General features: G+C 48.7%; 1 protein-coding gene across 1 annotated transcript in view; it reads left to right on the forward strand.

Annotated features, from left to right (window-relative positions):
- The first annotated feature begins 10,610 nt into the window (after window positions 1–10,610).
- Window positions 10,611–19,306, forward strand: part of Sfrp1 (secreted frizzled related protein 1) — a 37,105-nt gene continuing 28,409 nt past the window's right edge. The window contains exons 1-2 of the mRNA XM_051182140.1: window positions 10,611–11,416; window positions 16,042–16,119. Of these exons, the coding sequence (XP_051038097.1) occupies window positions 10,873–11,416; window positions 16,042–16,119 (622 nt within the window). The 5' untranslated portion in view covers window positions 10,611–10,872. The remainder of the gene's footprint in view (window positions 11,417–16,041; window positions 16,120–19,306) is intronic.

The following is a 19,306-nucleotide window of genomic DNA, read 5'->3' on the forward strand; positions in this document are numbered from 1 at the left end:
CCTTGTAGGTCTCTGAACATTTCTCTAAAGTCGGTTTTCTCTTCAAACCTATAATGGCTCCCTCTTTTATTGCCTCTCTCTCTCTCTCTCTTTCTCCCTCTGGTCTATTCCTCCCCTGCCTCAATCTTCCTAGTCCCACATGATTTCCTCTCCTCCCCTTCTCTTTCTCCTACCCCTCTTTCCACTCACTGCCCCCCTCACTCCCGATGTGCCTGGTTTTGTTTGTAAGGTGCCAGTTGTATCCATGGCAGAAGAGAGAGTCAAGGGGGAGTGAGCTGTCCTCCCCTCCTGCCTTCAGTTTTGACCTGTGAGCTATAGGGATTTATTTTCAAAGTTCCACTGGGACAACTCTGCTTCTAGCACTGGCTTTCCTCTGTCTACAGTGGTCTTGGCCAATGACTGTAATGATCACTAGAATTCATTCTGGGCTTTCAGTTTTCAAACTGTTTTCAGTAAGGACAGTAAAGGGAACCCAGAGGAAACATTCTTTTAACATCAAATGTCAAGGTTTGGAGGGTCCAAGCCTATCTAGCCTAGTTCCCTCCCACACTAAAAACCTAAGACTCAAGGGGGTGAAGACATCGCCAAAGGGCATGTGGTTCACTATAGCTGCCAGCTGAAATCTACCCAGCCCATGCTCTTCCATGAGGCAGCATGAGGCAGGTGCCTTTTGGACTGACGCTGACTTGCATGAGGCAGTTTCTTCCCTCCTAGTAGCCACATCGGGTTTTTTTTTTTTTCCAGTAAGCTGGGGGTAACAAAGTCCACTGGAGCCCACCACTGGTGCCAGATAACTTGTGCTAAATACATGCTCTATTTTGCCCATTTTCTGAGAGGCAGCCCCTCCCTGCCTCTAGTCTCTAGGTCTCTGCCATTGGGAAGCCTAATGGCTAGTGTCCACCTTGAGTGCAGGGTCCAGGAAAAAGAGTCTGAGTCCTGGTGCCCTGCAGCCCGGACCCATGGAAGCACTGGATATGGACTTTGTCTGGCCAGCTCCACCCTGCTCAGAGCGGAAGAATGCCAGTCATTTGGCAAAAATCAGCTCAGTTGTCACCATTGCTCTTAAAGAGGCAGAGCTGAATAGTGGGGTCTAATGCCCATGCCAGGAGAAACATGAAGGGTAGAAGACAAGAGTGAGGGGCTTTGGGGTGGGTACCTAGTTTGTCACATAGGTCCTCAAATATAATAGATGAGGCTCTTGAGTGTCATCACCTCTATTGTTCATCTTTGCAAAGCTGGGCCTCCATCCATCCAGAAACTTCCTTGGTGGGAAATAAGCCAAAGGAGGAAAGAAGGAAGGAGGGTGTGGCTGACCTCTGAGCTCCCCTGTCATTCCTAAGAGAACCCCAGGTTAGAAGTTTGGCTTCCTGGGCCCCAGGGCTGGATGATCTCATTCTTCAGTGGTTGTTTTCTCTCTCTCTCTCTCTCTCTCTCTCTCTCTCTCTCTCTCTCTCTCTCTCTCTCTCTCTCATTTTCCATTTTTCAAGACCAGGGTTTCTCTGTGTAGCTTTGGAGCCTGTCCTGGCACTCACTATGTAGCTTGTTCTCCTTTTTTGGACATCAGTGCAACCTGGTTCTTGCCTATTTCCACCCCTCCCATTCATTACCAGTGAACTTGCCCTTATAGGCACCTGACTCTATCTTATAAAGAGCCGGAAGGAAAATCTGATTTTCAGGACAGTTTGATGAGGCGTGAACACAATGATGAAAGTGTATGCATATGGGTGAGAGAAAGGGAGACAGAAAGAGGGAACACAATGCCCCATCACAGGCACGCCCCTGGTGACCTCATTTCCTTCTAGTTCTTCCAGTAGGCCTATTTTTCCTAAAGGTTGCATTCTTTCCCAGTAGAGGCTGGTGGCCAGACATTTAACACATCGGCTTTTGGGACATTTGAGATCCAAGCCATAACAGTGACTGCGTTATCTCTACCTGCCCCTTGCCATGGCTCTGTGTGTTCTCTCTCCCCTGTTATCTTTGCATGAGTCTCTCCTCCTCACTTGGAGGCACTCTGGGGTGAGGGGATCTCCCTCTCCCACTGGACTCAGCTTAAGACCAGGGGCAATGTGCGCTGATGGTTCACACATGCTCGCTGACCACTGACGACTGGAATCAGGGGAGTAGAGAGTGGAAAACTCCAGCCACAGCTGAGGATGCATCCACAGGCACAGAGCAATTAGACCCCCACATGAAATCCTCATTAACTGTGAGGAGACAATCTCCTTGGGATGGGGATGGAAATAAAACCCAAAGCTGGGAACTCAGATGAGCTAAATCCATGCAGGACGTAGAACATTTCGTTCTCCAGAGAGAACACTTTTTTCTTTCGAGAGGACATGGCTACATCAATAAAAGCAGCCCTGCAGGGTGCAGGTGAGGATCATGCAGGGACTAAGGAATAGCCAGCCGGATCCAAACTGTCATAAACCCCTTCACAGCAGAGGAACTAATGCAGAGCTTGGAAAAACACGTGCCAAGGCTGAGTGACTCTATTTGGGAAATGGTTATTTACGTAGCTTTAGACTGTGTATTAAGCAATTCGGTGGTCTGGCTACAGTTGAGATTAAAGAACAAAAGGGCTCGGTGGACAAATTATAGTTTTCCAGTGGGACACTGTGGCTTCTCCTGTAGCACTACAATTGTTAGGGTTGGATGAAAGACCATTCTTGTGTAGAGACAGACACTGAGTGTGACCGGCTGTGAAAGTGCTGGATGATGGCAGAAGCCTCCATTTCCTGCTGCTCTTCCATCCAAGAGTGTGACTTCATGCGGTCCTCGGAGTTCTCTGGACTCTTGGCAGCTGATGGACCCTTCTGTGCTCAGTCTGCTCTCTGGGAAAGTGGGCCTCCACAGGACTCCAATGGGGCAGCCTGAACTCAGCCATGAGCCTGAGATCTGAATGTCTGCCTCTGACTTCCATGGAGCCGCCCCAGGGCTGCAGGGCTGGCTTTGGCTCTGTGCTGTATTAAGCTTAGTTAATTCACTGTCACCCTCAGAAATCCATATAACCCTCAAACCGACCCCTGTAGCTGCCTCACACCCTTTCTCCTTCTCATGGGCATATCCTGAGCCTCCTCTTGGCCCTTTTTTTGTTTGTTTGTTTTTTGTTTTTGTTTCTCAAGACCTGGTTTTTCTGTGTAGCTTTGGAGCCTATCTTGGACCTACCTCTTGTAGACCAGGCTGGCCTCAAACTCACAGCGATCTGACTGCCTTTGTCTCCCAATTCCTGGGATTAAAAGTGTGTGCCACCACTGCCCGGCTTTCTCTTGGCCTTTTTATCCAGGAGAGTTCTTCCAGGTTACTTCATGTCACTAGGCTGTCTACATCAGCTTCTTGGCAGCTGCCTGTATTCTAAGGCAATGCTGGCTTAGCTCTTTTCTGTGGCTGCCAGTTTTCTACTCGGTGTCCTGCAGTATCTGCTGTTCATCCCACTGTTCTCCCATCCCAGACCCAGTAGCAAGGCACCTTACATGCTTGCCTCACCTAGGACTCCTCCTTTTTCAGAGTTCCCCTTCCCCTTCTAGACTCTTGGAAACTTGGGTATGTGAATTCACAGTAACATGTCACTAACTGCCAAGTGCTCCAGTCTCTCCAGGAACTTAGTGAAGCAATCAGATTTAGTGCAAAGTCCAAAAGCCTTTGTTTCTGACTCTAGACTGTCCTGCTCTTGAGTGCTTTGGGGACTGTGCTACTGGCAAGGGTCCCATCACTCTGAGTCAGTGTGTCTCCCTCTGAAAGACTGCATTCTCGGCAATTCGGAGGCTTTTGTGGAGGTCCAAATATGATAGCACACATCAAAGAAAGCTGGGGGTAAGCATAAAAAGGTAGCCTGCTCGGAAATAGTTCTTGCCTTAACCCAGGTGTGCTGTGGGATGCCTTTCTGTATGCTGTGAATATGTGATTCTCTGTTGGTTGTTAAATAAACCTGCTTTGGCCTATGGCAAGGCAGAAGGCAGGATAGAGCCAGGCAGGAAATCCACATAGAGATACAGGAAAAGAAGGGCAGGGTCTGAGCGACACCAGCCAGCCTGGGGGAAGCAAGACATGTAGAAAACGAGGTAACAAGTCACAAATCACATAGCAATGCACATGTAAGAAATATGGGTCCGTTTAAATGTAAGAGCTAGCTAGTAATAAGCCTGAGTCATTGGTGAAATGTTTGTAATTAATATAAGTCTCTGAGCAGTTATTTGGGAACTGGCAGGCAGGAGAGGAGCATCTGATTACACAGGGGAATGGTACCACTCAAATAGTGGAGGACTGAGGCGTTGGTTGGTCAGGTGGAGCTGGGATGCACATGTGGTAGAGAAGACTGTATTCACAGTGGATAGTGGAAGGCTATCCAGAGGGGATGCACCTCCTCTATGTCCCAATGGGCTTCTGTTAAACCCTCAAGAGGGTGGCAGGGTTAGGTAAATTAGCCCATCGCCTTGAGGCATGTGCTGTGGAGTTGAGCTGTCCCTTGGTGCAGTTCAGGCAGATTTAGGGACCTCTTGCCACTTCACTTTCTCTCCCTGATCTATCAGAAGGATGGCCAGTCTAGGTCCCTCAAGGCTAGTGTCTCCTGCCTCTGTGGTGTCCTGGTAATGCCTTGAGCCCGGTGTCACACTGGGGAGCCCCTTCTATTGGCTTCTGTTCCGAATTCCGAGATGCTGCTGCCAGAAGCTCCCAGGGCACGCACCCCTCCCCCTCCCCCCACACCTTCTGTGTACTAGCTCTTGTCAACCATGGTGCCTTCCCTGGGGTCTTTGTGCCAAGAGCTCAGGCATGGTTTCTTTCCAGGAAGTTCTCTTTGCCCAGAACCAGCTGCTATACTCATGGCCCGCCTCCCCTCCCATCTTCCACTGAGCAACTTCCTCCTTGGGACAGACAGTGGCAATGGGGGTAAGATTGCTGCTCACAGGGTAAGCTCTGGGGAGGGTAAAGAGCCTGAATAGACAGCTTCCTTCCTGCAGTCTTTGGATATGGAACCAGCAACCAGTCACTGTGGGATTCATACCAGGGAGGAGTTTTTCTTTCCTGGAAACAGACGGAACCACATGAGCTTGCTGCTCATGCTTACTGCCATGGTTTTCTGAAACCTTACTACAGAATCAGAGCTCAAAGGTGGTGCTCCACCATGTCCATGCCTTCTACCACCCTCGTGTGTATTACAGGAGGGAGGGCCTGAACATTCTATGTATATACACCTGGGGCAGTGCTCAGAGCTGGGATGCAGCCCATGTTGGCAAGACACCAATGTGCTGCTCCCATAAGCTCACAGACATGGAGCAAATCCTCAGAGACCAGCAGTTATATATTGTAGACATGAGAGCAGGCTGTGAGCTATATCAGTGTCCTGAGTGCCTAGGAGAGAGAAGAGAGAGAGAGAGGGTTGGGAGGAGGGAGAGATAAGGAGGGGAGTGGGAGAGATTCATCCCACTAGGAAGGGAGGAGGGCAGTGATGGAGGACCAGTCATAGCAGCCCATAGGAAGCATCACTGGAAACAGGAATAGGCGGGGCTGCCAAGAAAAGATGCAGGACACCCAGTAGAATCTGAATTTTAGATAAACAACAAATAACTTTATTTTTTAAAGCAAAAGTATCCCTCCAGATATCGTATGAGGCACACTTACACTACAAATTACTCATTGTTTATCTCAACTTCAAGTCTGACGGGCATTTGTAAGTCTGGGCAGAGAAAATTTCACATGCAAATGACAAGCAGAAGAGGTGGGGAGGGGCAGAGGGCGAGGATAAGCTGGGGAAGCACACTGAAGGGCACATGTTGATACCCTAATGCAGCTGTAGACAGTCCAAGGGTCACCGGGGTTTATATCATGGAAATAGTGGATTTTGTAATTTCTACTTTTACAAACTTGTGTCAAATTGTGCTATTTAACTTTAGTTCTTTCTAGTACTTTGCTCCACAATTCATATATTTATAAACAAATTGCTGTATTCAGGAGTGAATAAGTGTTTAAGTTCATCTTGACAAGGACCCCTCTGGGGGTGGGGAAGCACACTCCCAGCAGTGAGGTAGGGACGGTGTCCACAGCCTCTCCCTCCAGGGAATGGCTCGTGTTGTCTTCCCAGGACCATGACGGGGTATAAGTAGAAACCAGTGCTATGCAGCCCCAAGAGATGTGATTACAGGGAGTAAAGTTCCCCTACAGGGAAGGAGGAAACTTCTAGTGGACTGCGTCATCAGGGTGGCTGTGTCCCAGAAAAGCAAGAGGGCCTTGTGGTGGTAGCTGAGATGCCCAGCTACACCAGCGAAGACCCTTGGCAAGGGATGTATCTATACAGTGGGGTTTGGATTGGCCCTGACATCCTCTTCCCCTCTCTCATCCCCATCTCATGTCCCCCCCCCCCCGAAATGCTTCTTTGCAGTAAATCCCCTTTCTGCTTGTTGTTTGTGTGTGATCCATTCCACAGCATTCCATTAGAACTGCTTGCATGCACATCTATGGGAAGTCATTTACTGGAGCACTGACAAGGGGCTACAACACTGAAGGGAACTATACCTCTACTTGAGCCACCATTAGCTGCCAATGGACCCCATGGGGGGAGTAGGTCCCCTAAGGCTCCTCCACCATCTGTGAGGAAATGATGGGTCCAGCCTTGTGCAGTTAACCACAGCTGCAATGAGTTCAAGAGTGCGCTCTGTATGCCATGTCCACAAGGTGTTCCTTTTGCCGTATGTCTGTCTCTCCATCCTTTGACTCTTATATTCTTTCTGCACCCTCTTCTGAGATGCCCCCTAAGCCTTGGAGGAGGTAACACAACTGTCTCGTTCAGGGCCTCACGGAGTAGTCACATACTCTCCACGTTGTTTTGACCAGTTGTGAGTCTGCTCTGACTGACACCTGCAGCATGAAACTTTGGCCATAAACACAAGTATTTGGGAGATAATTAGCATCATGACTGTTTAGCAAAATAACAGTTGTAGGTTCCCTTTTAGGGCTTTGGACCTCTCCATCATGGATTTTTTTGCCTCTTCATAGGTTTAAAGAACCAGACCTGACTCTGATGTTGGAAGATGGGTTACAGACTCCTAAACACATCCATGGGCAGGTCAGTTGGTAAAGGAGTCAGGAAACTCAAGGTTAATCATTCCAAGGTGGACTGGAGAAGCAGCCTGTCCAAGTATGAATATCACCACACTTCGTGATGCCTCACATTGAACATTGTGTAAAGGCACTAGTACTTGACTTGAAGTCTGTACATCTTATGGTCCTGGATACTGATAATTCAATTTTTGTTAGGGTTTCACTGTGTAGTCCTGGCCTCAAACTCACAGAGATCTGCTTGTCTTTGCCTTCCAAGTGCTGTTGTTAAAAGCATGTGCCTCTAGGCCAGGCCAACAGGTCACATTCTGCATTTCATAAGTAGCAGGGAGCATGTCACAAGTAGCTGGATAAGCGTGCGTAGCTCTGCCTTCCAGGCAAGTGGGCTATACCCACAGGGATGGAAGCAGGTTACACCCTGGGAGCTGGAAATGTGTCGGGAGTATAACTGAAGCCACATACCATGGTTCCTAACTCTGGCTCTCAATACTCTGCCTTATGCTAGAGCCACCACTACCTGGCTGTAGGCAGGAAGTAGCCCCTCTGTCCTTGGCACTTCTGTGAATCGGTTTCTGCTGATCCTATTCCTGGAGTGACTAAGGGGACAGAGGAACCACGGTCTAGGCAGGTTCTTCCTCTCCCTATTTTAAGTCCTCTGTCTGGAAAGGGGCCACCCGCTAGGTACTGGGAGGCCTCTCAGTGACCCCGATTTCCTGTCAGCTTTGAGACTGATGAATGCCCCCTCAAGCTGATGTGAAGCAATAGGGAAGGTGCTTCCCAATTTTCATGAACAGGCACCTAGCTGTGTGGAAAAAAAAAAAAAAAAAAAAAACAAGGATAAAGCTTCATTTTGTCCCTGCTTACTTAAACTATTAGGGCAGGAGGAAGCCATGGGCTTCTTCCGGTTTATGGCTCTCAAACTTAGAAACCAGGGTTTTTGGAAGCTGTGTTAGGACAATAGCTTGTTAAACATCCCTTGTTTTAGAACTTTTTCTTGTATATACACTATCGGAAAAAGGGGAGTTAGATTTTAAAGCTTATGGTCTAGTGTTGTGAGATATCTGATTACATTGTGTAAAGATATGTCACTCTGATTGGTTTAATAAAGAGCTGAACAGCCAATAACTAGGCAGGATTTCCAGGCACAGAGGACACTGGGAAGAAGGGGAGACACAAAGACACAGAGCAAGCAGCATGGGCATTACAAAGATAACCGAGCCACGTAAAAGAAGTGGGTTAAAAGAAACGGGTTACTTTAAGTTACAAGAGCTAGTTATAAACAAGCCTAAGCTATCAGCCAAGCTTTCATAATTAATAATAAGTTTCTCTGTCATTATTGGGGCGCTGACAGTCCCAGTGAAAAATCTGCCTACAGACTAGAAAGTAGGTGCTGCCTGCCTTGGCTGGCACTGTCTTGCAGAGTGGCCTACAGGGACAGTTTTCATCTCAAGTGGGATGGACATCTATCAGTGGGATCAAGACTCTGTGTCCCCTCCCAAGTGGACCTTGGAAGGATTCAGAAAACACAACTACTGACATTCCTCATCTGACTTGACAGTAGTGTCCATGACGTAATGCCAGAGGTGGCACAGGGATGGACACTGGGGTCATCTAAGGCAACAAGGCTGACAGGATGTAAGCCACTTCTTCCTCTGAATGGATCTGTGAAAAGTTGACTTCTGCCATCAGAGGCAACTCACCTGCACTCATTGGACAGCATTGTACCTGAGGCCAGACCCAAATCCTCCAGCTATTTGGGAAAATTGTGTACAGGTGAGTGAGGAGTGGGCTCAATCTTGATTCAGAAGGCAAGGGCTCTTTATCTACCAATGGTAATCTTTCCAATGAGTAAGAAAGCAGACACTTTAGCTTGGAAAGAGGGTCTAGTCTGGGGAGAGAAAAAGGACCCTCTAGCAAACAGTTTTAGCCCTGGCTGTTGAATTGAGACACAGTCCTGGTCTCCTGCCTCTATTCTCTGTGAAGAGTGTTGCTTCCCAGCTCCTCAGGCAGGCCTGCATTGCAGGCTGTTTCTTGATTAACTCCTGGCCATCCACAGTCTTGCTCTGCCTGACCTTTCCTTGTTTGGCTTTTGACCTGGGAAGGACAGACAAGTTGAGCACCTGCAGCTGCTTCCAGGTTGTGCAGTGGAATCACACAGCATCTGTGTGTGCATGGTTGCTTTATGAAAATATCCCTGCATCTTTGCAAGCTCCAGGCCTTTTACTTGGAACCAAGAAATTAGGTCTATAGAGTTGCAAGAAAGAGTCCCTAGAGCTTTATAAACAAGCTGCCTGGGCCAGCAGCAACTCCAGCTGTGTCCTGCCTTGCAACTAAGAGTGGCAGCCCATTTGCCACCCGGTGTGGCGCCACACTGCCTCCTTGGCTACCCCTCTAGCCACCCTGAAGGACACAGCAGAGAACTTCAAGAATTGTTTGTACCTTCTTCTGTCCATTCTTGATCACACCCCAGCTCTCTGATTTTAAGGCACTCAAAATTCCCAGGAAGTGACTAGTGGGGGCAGGGGAGGCTAGAGGACAGTCCAGATATTCCTGCATGCTGGTTGTGACCTGGGCGGCCTCTGAATTAGCATGCATGTATATCTGACTGACACAGTTGGTATCCACCCAGCCAGGCCGATAAGTGCGATAAGTGCTCCCTTCTTCCTTTCTTCTTCCTTTCTTTCTCTCTTTCTTCCTTTCTTCCTTCCTTCCTTTCTTTCTCCTTTCCTACCTCTCTCCCTCCTTCCTTCCCTCTTTCCCTCCCACCCTTCTTTCCTTTCTTTTTTATATATGCTTTGGCTTCCTAATCCACAAACATCGTGCATGTTTGTGCATAGATATGTTGTCAGCTGATCTGGGACTTGTGTAGGGTCTTTAATGTCTTTTAAAAACGTAAACTCTCTTCCAAAACTAACACTTATGTCAGCAGTATTGTCCGCCTTAGTGAGTCCCTTTTCCAGTTCTGCCTCCTGTCCCCCCCGGTAAGGTGCTGTATTTTGGACACAGCCACAAACACCACCTTCTCTTAGTCTTTGCAAAAGCCCAGGCTCATTGGGGAATTTAAAAGATCCCCCCCCCACACACACACCAAGTTCAGCCTGCCTATCCGAGTAGCTGAGAAGCAGCCTGCTTCTGTACATAAGTGTCCAAGAATAAACCGCGAACCGGAGAGCTCCTGGTCTGTTGCGCTGTTGCTTGGAATTAGGAAAACGTGTTTAAAAAAGTCTTCACAATCGCATCAATTTGCAAGTATTATGAAGATTCTTTTAAAAACAAAAAACGATTCACGTTAATCACAGCGTCCACCATCGTCTTTATCCACCCCACACTTCCAATTATTCTCTTCTCTCTGCATTTGCCTTCTTCGAAGTATTTGCTTAGTTTTTGGTTTTGCTTTTTAAGGGGTGTTGACCTGTGTCTAGTTCTAGTAAACTGATTCCTCTGGCCGGCGCCGCGATTGGTTAACTGAGCGGCTGACTGACGCGGTATGGAGAGCGGCTCCCGGCAGCGCAGAGCTGATTGGCTGCGCGCGGGAGATCCAGGGCTCGGCCACCCGCACACCGCGCACTCGGGCTGCAGCGTCGCAAGTCGGTGCAGCCGCCCGCAGCCCGCTGTGCCTCCGCGAGCCGGGACGGCACTCGGTCCGTCCCGCCGCGGCCTGCGGCATCCGAGGGCCCCATCGGCCGGAGACCCGGGGAGCAGCGCGCGGCCGCCAGCCGGACGGGACCGGCCACTGCGCCTTTGTCCCGGGAGGCTCCGGGAAGTTTGCAGCGGGACGCGCGAGTGAAGGCAGCGCGGGCAGCCCCGACGTCGCCTAGCAGCATGGGCAGCGAGCGCAGCGCGCGGGGCCGCGGCGGGGCCACCTCCGGCGTGCTACTGGCGTTGGTCGCCGCGCTGCTGGCCGCGGGTTCGGCCAGCGAGTACGACTACGTGAGCTTCCAGTCGGACATCGGCTCGTACCAGAGCGGCCGTTTCTACACCAAGCCTCCGCAGTGCGTGGACATCCCGGTGGACCTGAGGCTGTGCCACAACGTGGGCTACAAGAAGATGGTGCTGCCCAACCTGCTGGAGCACGAGACCATGGCAGAGGTGAAGCAGCAGGCCAGCAGCTGGGTGCCTCTACTCAACAAGAACTGCCACATGGGCACCCAGGTCTTCCTCTGCTCGCTCTTCGCGCCCGTCTGTCTGGACCGGCCCATCTACCCGTGCCGCTGGCTTTGCGAGGCTGTGCGCGACTCGTGCGAGCCGGTCATGCAGTTCTTCGGCTTCTACTGGCCGGAGATGCTCAAGTGTGACAAGTTCCCCGAGGGAGACGTCTGCATTGCCATGACCCCGCCCAATGCCACTGAAGCCTCGAAGCCCCAAGGTAAGGGTGCTCCTTCCCACGCCCGCGAACCCCTGCGTCCCGCAGCACTGGCCCGGGCTGCAGCGGGCAAAGCCGGCGAGCAGCGCACCACAGCCCGCAATATGTGCAGATCCCGAAAGCTTTTAGGAGGCCTGGGTGTCGTTTGTCCCTTCTCTTGCCCCAGGTGCCCGGAGATTGCTGGGGGAGCCTCGACCCTGGGGGTAAGGCGGGGGCCTGGAGCCGCTCTTACTGGGCTCCAATCAGGCGTTTTCCATACCTGAAACAAAGCTAAGCCTAGGTTTTCAAGAAAAGGAGGGTGCCCACCCAAAGCCCTTAACATCCGAAACAGAGACTGCTCCCTAGGAAAACAACTCGCTTAAACTCAAAAAAAAAAAAAAAAACCCAAAACAAAAACATACAAACAAACAAAAAACAAAACTCAGACTAAGGGGAAACCTGTGTTTATTTCCTAAGTTTGAAAAGTTTTTTTTTTCTAAAATCAAAACAAACAGCAACAAAACATCCTCTTTCCTTAGTTTGTCTTCCAGTCGTGTTGCAGAACTGGCTCAGGAAAAGTTTAGAAAGAGTCACGTCAGCTTCTTCGCCTCTAAATTCAGGCTACAGTCTTGAATTTAGCAAATCTAGGGGTTGCAAAAATCTCTAGTCCACCAACCTTCCATACCCCCTGCGTCTCCCATTCACACAAATCCTTGCGTAATTAGAAAGATAAAAATGCAATTAGCTCATTGTTTATCTCCTCCAGGGGGGTGAGGACCTGCAAATTGTCTGAACCCTGGGGGAGCACAATTTCTTCTGGGAACCGGTATTTAAAGGGTGTGTGTGTGTGTGTGTGTGTGTGTGTGTGTGTGTGTGTGTGTGTGGTGTGTGACAGACAGAGAGAGAGAAAGAGAGAGAGAGAGAGAAAGAGAGAGAGAGAGAGAGAGAGAGAGAGAGAGAGAGAGAGAGAGAGAGAGATATCTGGATTAAAAAACAACGCGCAGAACCCAAAGCAAGCCCTAAAGTTTCTTGGGACTGGGTTCATTGCTGTGGGATGGTGGCACTTGTCACAGAAGAGGACACCAAGGCCACGTCTGAAGAGGAAACTTTAGCTTATCTTGAAGTGTTGAGTGTCTTGGCTTTCTGAGGCAGGGCTTTAGTCTCTTGGTGTGCAGCCCAGGCTGGTCTTGAACACAAATTCCTCCTGTTGCAGCCTCCTCAGCTCTGGGATTACAGACATGAGCTGCCAAGTGCCTCTTGTTTAGTGCCTCATTTGGCTGCTGCAGAGTGAGGACTGGGATAGACATGAGAGTCGTTTGAACGGCTCCTATTCATTCTGGGGAGGAAGGTAGGTCCAAAGTGATTGCCCTTGTCTGGCATGGGCCCCAGCCTGTAAGGTAAATGGCAGGCCTGGGCACCCCGTCCTCAGGGCTGGTATGTACAGTCTTTTGAGACGGCTCTCTGGGGGTTGAGCATTTCCCTAGACTGTCCCCTTATGAGTCCCCTTACCCCCACCCGCTGCACACCAGTTTCCTTCCTAGCTCCTGCCTGCCAGGAGAGCCTGTGGCCAGCTTTGCTCTATTCCTCCTATTCCCCATGGCCACTAATTGATTACCCTTTTCTGGGTCCATTGGTGGGCATAAAGTGCAAACCTGTGGGAAACAGCTTTGTGTAAAGTGGCTGATGTCTGGGGCAATAAAAGAGGACCAGAATGGGGTGGTGCTCCTCCAAATCTGGCAGGGCAAAGGGCACACCCACCCTTATGCATTTCTGGATGCTTTTGTGCTCTCTCTCTCTCTCTCTCTCTCTCTCTCTCTCTCTCTCTCTCTCTCTTTCTCTCTCTCTCTGTTGTCTGGCAGGAGTGTGGCTATGGCTGTTTCCTCTGAAATGATTGTAATTTTTGTGAGAGGCACCAATGTTTCTCCAGAATGGCAGACCGTCATTATTAGGGTAATCTATGTGATGTGCACCCCCCCCCCTTTGCCCTGCAGGGCTGTCCGACTGTTAGCTGAGAGTTAAGCTGTGTGTGAATGGATTAAGGTTAAGACACCTTGGACTATTGGTCCCCAGAATCTTAGACCAGTGGCTCTGGAACAAGATGTGGGACTTTGGGATGATAGTAAATCCCCTACAGGTGCCTCACTCCGTTCCTCATCCACCCTGTTATCTTAAAACTGAAGTCTCAAATTTCCAACACAGCATTACATCTTAGTGTACAGTTTTAGGAACACTGGGGAATTCTTTGTTATTAAAGGTAAGCCTGATCATGATAAACGAGCCAAAGACTTTGATTTCCTCTCTCTCAAATAGTGGCTGCTTGAACTATCATGGCTTCTGTGACAGGAAAGGGAATTGGGCTGTCCATCCCAGGAGACTGACTTCTAGACCTTGGACATACGTTAGACTAGCTTAGGGAATTGCCATTCTCCTTCCCTGCCAGGGCTCATCGAGTTGTGTTGTTTCCGTGTGTTGTGCTTTAGGTCAGCCAGGCTGTTTAGTCACAGGCTGGAGAGGCCAGGGAACCCTCACTTCTCCCAGAGGCTTTCCTGGTACCTCCTCCTCTCCCCTTAGTGATTCCTGCCCAAGGAAAACCAATCTCTCTGCCTTCCCTTCCCCCATCTCTTTCCCTCCACCTCTCCCCCAACTCTCTCCTCTCCCTGTGTACATTGATTTTACAAGTAATCTTAACCCTGATTCCAGCATTGGCTTTCCCATCTACTTTCTGGTAAACATCAACAAACTACAAAATCTCTGTGTCTTTTATTCACTTGCTTCACACTTTACAGTTATGCTTTGGTTTACCTGTCCAGTGGAAGTCTCAGTAGATTCCTCCTTTGAGGTAGGCTTGCAGGGCCTCAAAGACACATGAGGGGCAGAGATTAATATTGCATTACACATTCTTCTGTCTCCGGGAAAGCTGCTCAGCTCCTGGTTGCAAGAATTGAGAAGGGGGAAAACCATGTTGAAAACAAACAGTGGCCCGCCCCCACCCTGCACCTTTCCCACCAGCAGCATCACCTAGAGTGCTTGAAGGCCAGGGTTAATCCACAAGCTGAAACATCTGTCTTGTTGTGGTAGAGCCTTAGAGTGCCAGCAGAATTGGGGGTGTATGAGGGAGACTGGTAAGACTTGGCCTGTGTGTTTGGATGCCTTGCTACTTCTTTGCTCAACATTTTATGCTTTGAACTTTGCAGTGTGATAATGCCTACTACAAAAAAAAAAAAAAAAAAAAAAAGCAACCATAAAAACAGCTAGGAAACCCAAACACACAGTTCATTTTCCTATGATAGGTCTCATGGCCCTGTCTATAACTTCCTTTCCTTTTTCTTTCTTTCTTTACATGGAAGCAAACACCATGATGGAAACTTCTGGGTAAGAGGTTTTGTATTGTTGTTGTTCAGAAACATCACTTCCAGAACCCAATCTCAAGCTCTGGGAGCGAAACAAACATCTGGCCCGAAGAATTTTTGCTGGTCTCTACCCCCACCCCCAAATTGGAAAGGCAGCTGCCAGAGTGTGGCATATGTGGGAGAGAAACTGGTAGATGCAGACTGGAGATGTGTTCCCTGTCCTGGAGGGAGAGGACCGGTGAGCAGCCGCACCCAAGAGGGCACCCATCTCCTAGCCCAAGCCATGGGGAAGGGGGCGGGGCGAAGAGATGATGCTGGCGAGTCATGGGTGACAGTAACTGAGAAAGCAGAGGTGCTCGGTGCACCAAACCCACTTGCACTACCGTGTCAGGGTGACTTCCTTTCAGCTCCAGCCAGGATCTGGCCTCCAGTGTCCAGGGTGTCAGGAACAGACTCTGTTCAGTGTACTTGTGGTTTTCTAGGTCACCAGTAAACTGTAAATTGTTTGATAGCCAATGAGAAGGAGGAATTATAGGGAGATGATAAGCTACTTCAAGCTTGGAGGTTTCTCCTGTGAACACTTTCCTTTGTCTTTTCCAAGGAGGCCTCAGAAGCCACTTCCCACAGGGAAGCCACCTCTCAGTGGCTTGCCACACACACACATACACACACTCCTCTTCAAAGCACTTCATGAAAGACCATCTAAAGAGTTTCCTCCTCAGTCAGCTCTGTCCCCCATTTGGTGGGTCTGGCTAGTCCCTCCCATCCCCCCATCCCTACACAGCCTGTTCTGGAGTGTCCCTATGGCGCTTCAGGGCCCTGGGCTTGAGTAACTGAGTATGACTCTTCTCTTGATCCTTGAGACCTGATCAAGTTGATGGGCTGCCTTGTTCAGAGTTTGCAAGTAGGAAGGGGGCTGGAATTGGGGGTGAGGGGTAGATAAAGGGGAGGGGAAGAACTAGGAACAAACCAGGAGAAGATTGATTCTGGTGTATAAGCCAGCTTTTTTTCTTTCAGGTATACTCATAGCAGCCTGGAGCTGCCTCAACCGACCTTAGATAGCAGTAGATTAAATAATCATCACATTCAACGTATCTAAGCCAAAATATTTGAAGAAAACATTCATCTGTTTACGCCTTTGATCCTGAGCTCAAGACCCTTTCATTGCCGTTTTCTGGATGCCTTTCAGGAATTCCAGACCTTTAGCCCTGGCTAGCCTGGCCCCCACCTGCTCTCTTGACCAGGGATCCCCATCACTGTGACTTACAGCTTCTGTTTCTGCTTGCTTTCCTTTGCTAGGTACAACAGTGTGTCCTCCATGTGACAACGAGTTGAAATCTGAGGCCATCATTGAACATCTCTGTGCAAGCGAGTTTGGTAAGCTAGAGTTCCAGCCTCACTCGGAGCTCTTAGAATCCCCCCTTCCCCTGTCCTGTGTCTCCCCCTGAAAAGCGACCTCACGGGAGCATCGTGTTCGAGCTTTACATCCTCTGCCTCCATCTTCTCATTTTCACACTCAGACAAAAGGAAGTCTAGGTAGGGTAGAGCATGGGCCATCTTTTACTAAAGTTAGGCTACATATGCATCTCAGATTCAAAGGAACCTTCTTTGATGGCAGAGGGAGGCAGACTTGGGGACAGGGGTGAAGCTGGGTTGCTGGAGGGCGTAAAGTTCCCTTCACCTTCTGCAGTAACAACCCTGGCTTGGCTTTCTCTGTGGTTTGATTTTTATATCCACCCCTAGGTGTCAGCACTACTCTACCCTGGACTAAAGTGGGGTGCCTTCCCAAGGAGGGGGAGATTTCTGAGCTTAGAGGATTCACTAGAGGTCCTAGTCAGGGCCTTCTGGGCAAAGAACATGGATGTTGACACAGGAGTGTGATTTCTCTCCCTACTTCCTAAGTCACTTTGGGTTGAAAAATAATTCTGAATCAGCACCTGCAGCTGCCAGAGCAAGGCTAGGCTGGGCTAGGGGGCAAATTCAGGACCCTTCTAGGATGGCCCCTCTGACCGACAGGAAAAACCCAATGACTTCTGAGAACAGTATGAACTGTGCCCTTTTGGAGCCTGCCCCTCCCTCTCTCGGGTCTCCACTGCTGGGTATAGAGCAGTGGCCAAGGCCAGACCCATTTTGCTGAAGGACAGATTTAGGTTGATGCTCACAATTCCAGGTTGTGTCCCTGAGAGTGGATTTCTCACTTCTTACAGGAGAAAGCATAAAGGTAGGTGATGTGAGTTTTCATGTCTGTTCAGAGATATCTCCTCTGTGTTTTCATTAACCTGACATGATGAAGTACAGGAAAAGTATGGTATTGGGAAGTGCTGTGCTCCCATGAGCACAGGAATGGGAGGGAGCACTCACAAGCCCAGGGAGTTTGTGTATCATGGCACACATATTTTTAGGGGTTTGCAGATGTAAGTACAGAAGCTGAATTATTCAAATCATTTTCCAAAGAGTCCTTAATGAGAATAGGTGCTTATTTATTTGTTTGTTTGTTTGTTTGTTTGTTTGTTTATTTTCACCGTTTTTCAAGACAGGGTTTCTCTGTGTAACAGTCCTAACTATCTTGGAACTCACTTTGTAGACCAGGCTGACCTTGTACTCACTGAGATTTGCCTGTCTCTGCCTCCCAAGTGCTGAGATTAAAGGTGAGCATCACCACTGCCCAGCTATTTATTTTTTAAAACTATTTGTGTATGCTCATGCATGTGGAGGCCAGAGAACAACTTCTTCGCTCATGTGGGTCCTGGGGATTGAACTCAGATTCTCAGGCTTGGTGGCAAGCACCATTGCTCACTGAGCTTATTGCATACCCATTTTTGAAAGAAAGTTATATTTATTTCTTGTGGGTTTTAATTTTGAATCAAGTGTATTACCTTGTTTGGTTTCTGCTACTGCTACATTTTGCTGCTTGTGTGAGTCACACCCTTTTTTTCTTGGCGTTTAATTTTTTTAAAGACTTAAAATCTTGGATGAATACCAGTTTGGCCTCTCACTGGCTGTGTAGCAGACTAGCTTCAGATTCTCTGTCTTCTTACATCTGCTTCCTGACTTGTTGAGCATATAGGTACAGGCTGCCATACCACACACACCTTCTGAAGTTTTATTTTGAGTTCAGTTGGAACATTCACAAGAAGTTGGGCATGGCGTGCATGCTTATTATCCCAGCACATAGGGGTCTCCTCCCCTAAGCAGAGGGTTCTTCAGTTTGAGACCAGTCTGGGCTGCGTAGACAGACCCTGTATCAACAGAGAAATAACTTACAGATATGGTGTTTGTAGTGATACACACAAAGGCTGACCATTCTTCCACTCTACTCACATCTTGCTGGCTCTGATCTACTCACTCAGGAGATCCCCAAACTGGGTTCAGCCTGGTGGGTTTCCCTCACACAGTGTGTGAATACACAGCCCCATATTGTTATAGCAGCAAGCTTTTTAGCCTCGGAGGTACACCAGGTCCTTCCCGCAGATAAACCTGGAAGGAAATGAAGTAAGAATCACAGACAAACCCTGGCAGGAAGCCTCTTGTTACATGGTGAGAGCTGCAAGGATGGGCTCCGGTATGGCTGAGGTCCTAAAGGACCCACAGAATGCTAAAGAAGGGGCTGTTCTTTCCTGTGTCATCCATCTTACCTATGGCAGGTCAGAAGGTTCACTTTTACCAGTTTCCCTGACACTGTGTGAGTCTGGGGAGCTATCTCAGATGGAACTCAGAAAGTAACCCCTCGCTGGATGTCTCCCTCATGTTGATGGAATTTTATCAGGTTTGGGGAATCGTGATAGAAATCCCTAAAACCGAATGTATGGAGATGATTGGCAAGGGATGACTTCCTGCTAAGGAAGCTCCCAACTCAGGTGTCTGTGTCTGAATCTTCATCTGCATATATTATTTCACCCAACCTTCCAAAGTTTATTAAGTGCAATGGATTAGGCTAGATGCTGGAATGAATTAAAATTTGGATACTCATCAGACACTCTCCAGTGATTTTCTGGAGTTTCATTCAGAGTGGAGGTTATAGGAATTTAAAGGCCAGGGTCTTCAGAGCCTTGTTGAGAAAATGGATGTAGGTATGCAACCTTTGTCTGCAACTTACCAAACCCCAAATCATCATTAAATCCCCCTTACTCTTATTTTCTTCACAAAATTCTATTCCCTGGTGGTTTTGTGGCAACTAAATTTGGAAGAAGCAAGCGTTCGAAAGAACCCGCTATGGTAAAGTTGGCTTTCTAACGGTGGCAGAAGTGCAGAGGATGTACCCCAACTCACAGGTGTGGGGTTTTCCCTGACAGCAGTAGGTACCTGCCAAGCCAGCAAGCCCCCAGGCTGCTACTACTTAAAGGCCTCCTAAATAACCACTGCTGGTGGACGGCAGTGATGGCCCATTTAAGAATGTTTCCTTGTAACTCTAAGAGTGTTTTCTTCTTGAGTTCAGGAGGTCCTCGAAGACCTTAGGCTTCATTTTACCAAATCTTCCCATTAGATGAGCTAAGGAGCTGACTTTCCCCCTTGGAATACTATGACTCACTGAGGGGCTTTTTTTTTTTTTTTTTTTTTTTTTTTT

The sequence above is a fragment of the Phodopus roborovskii genome, unplaced genomic scaffold (assembly GCF_943737965.1).
Source record: "Phodopus roborovskii unplaced genomic scaffold, PHOROB, whole genome shotgun sequence".
NCBI classification, from domain to species: Eukaryota; Metazoa; Chordata; class Mammalia; order Rodentia; family Cricetidae; genus Phodopus; species Phodopus roborovskii.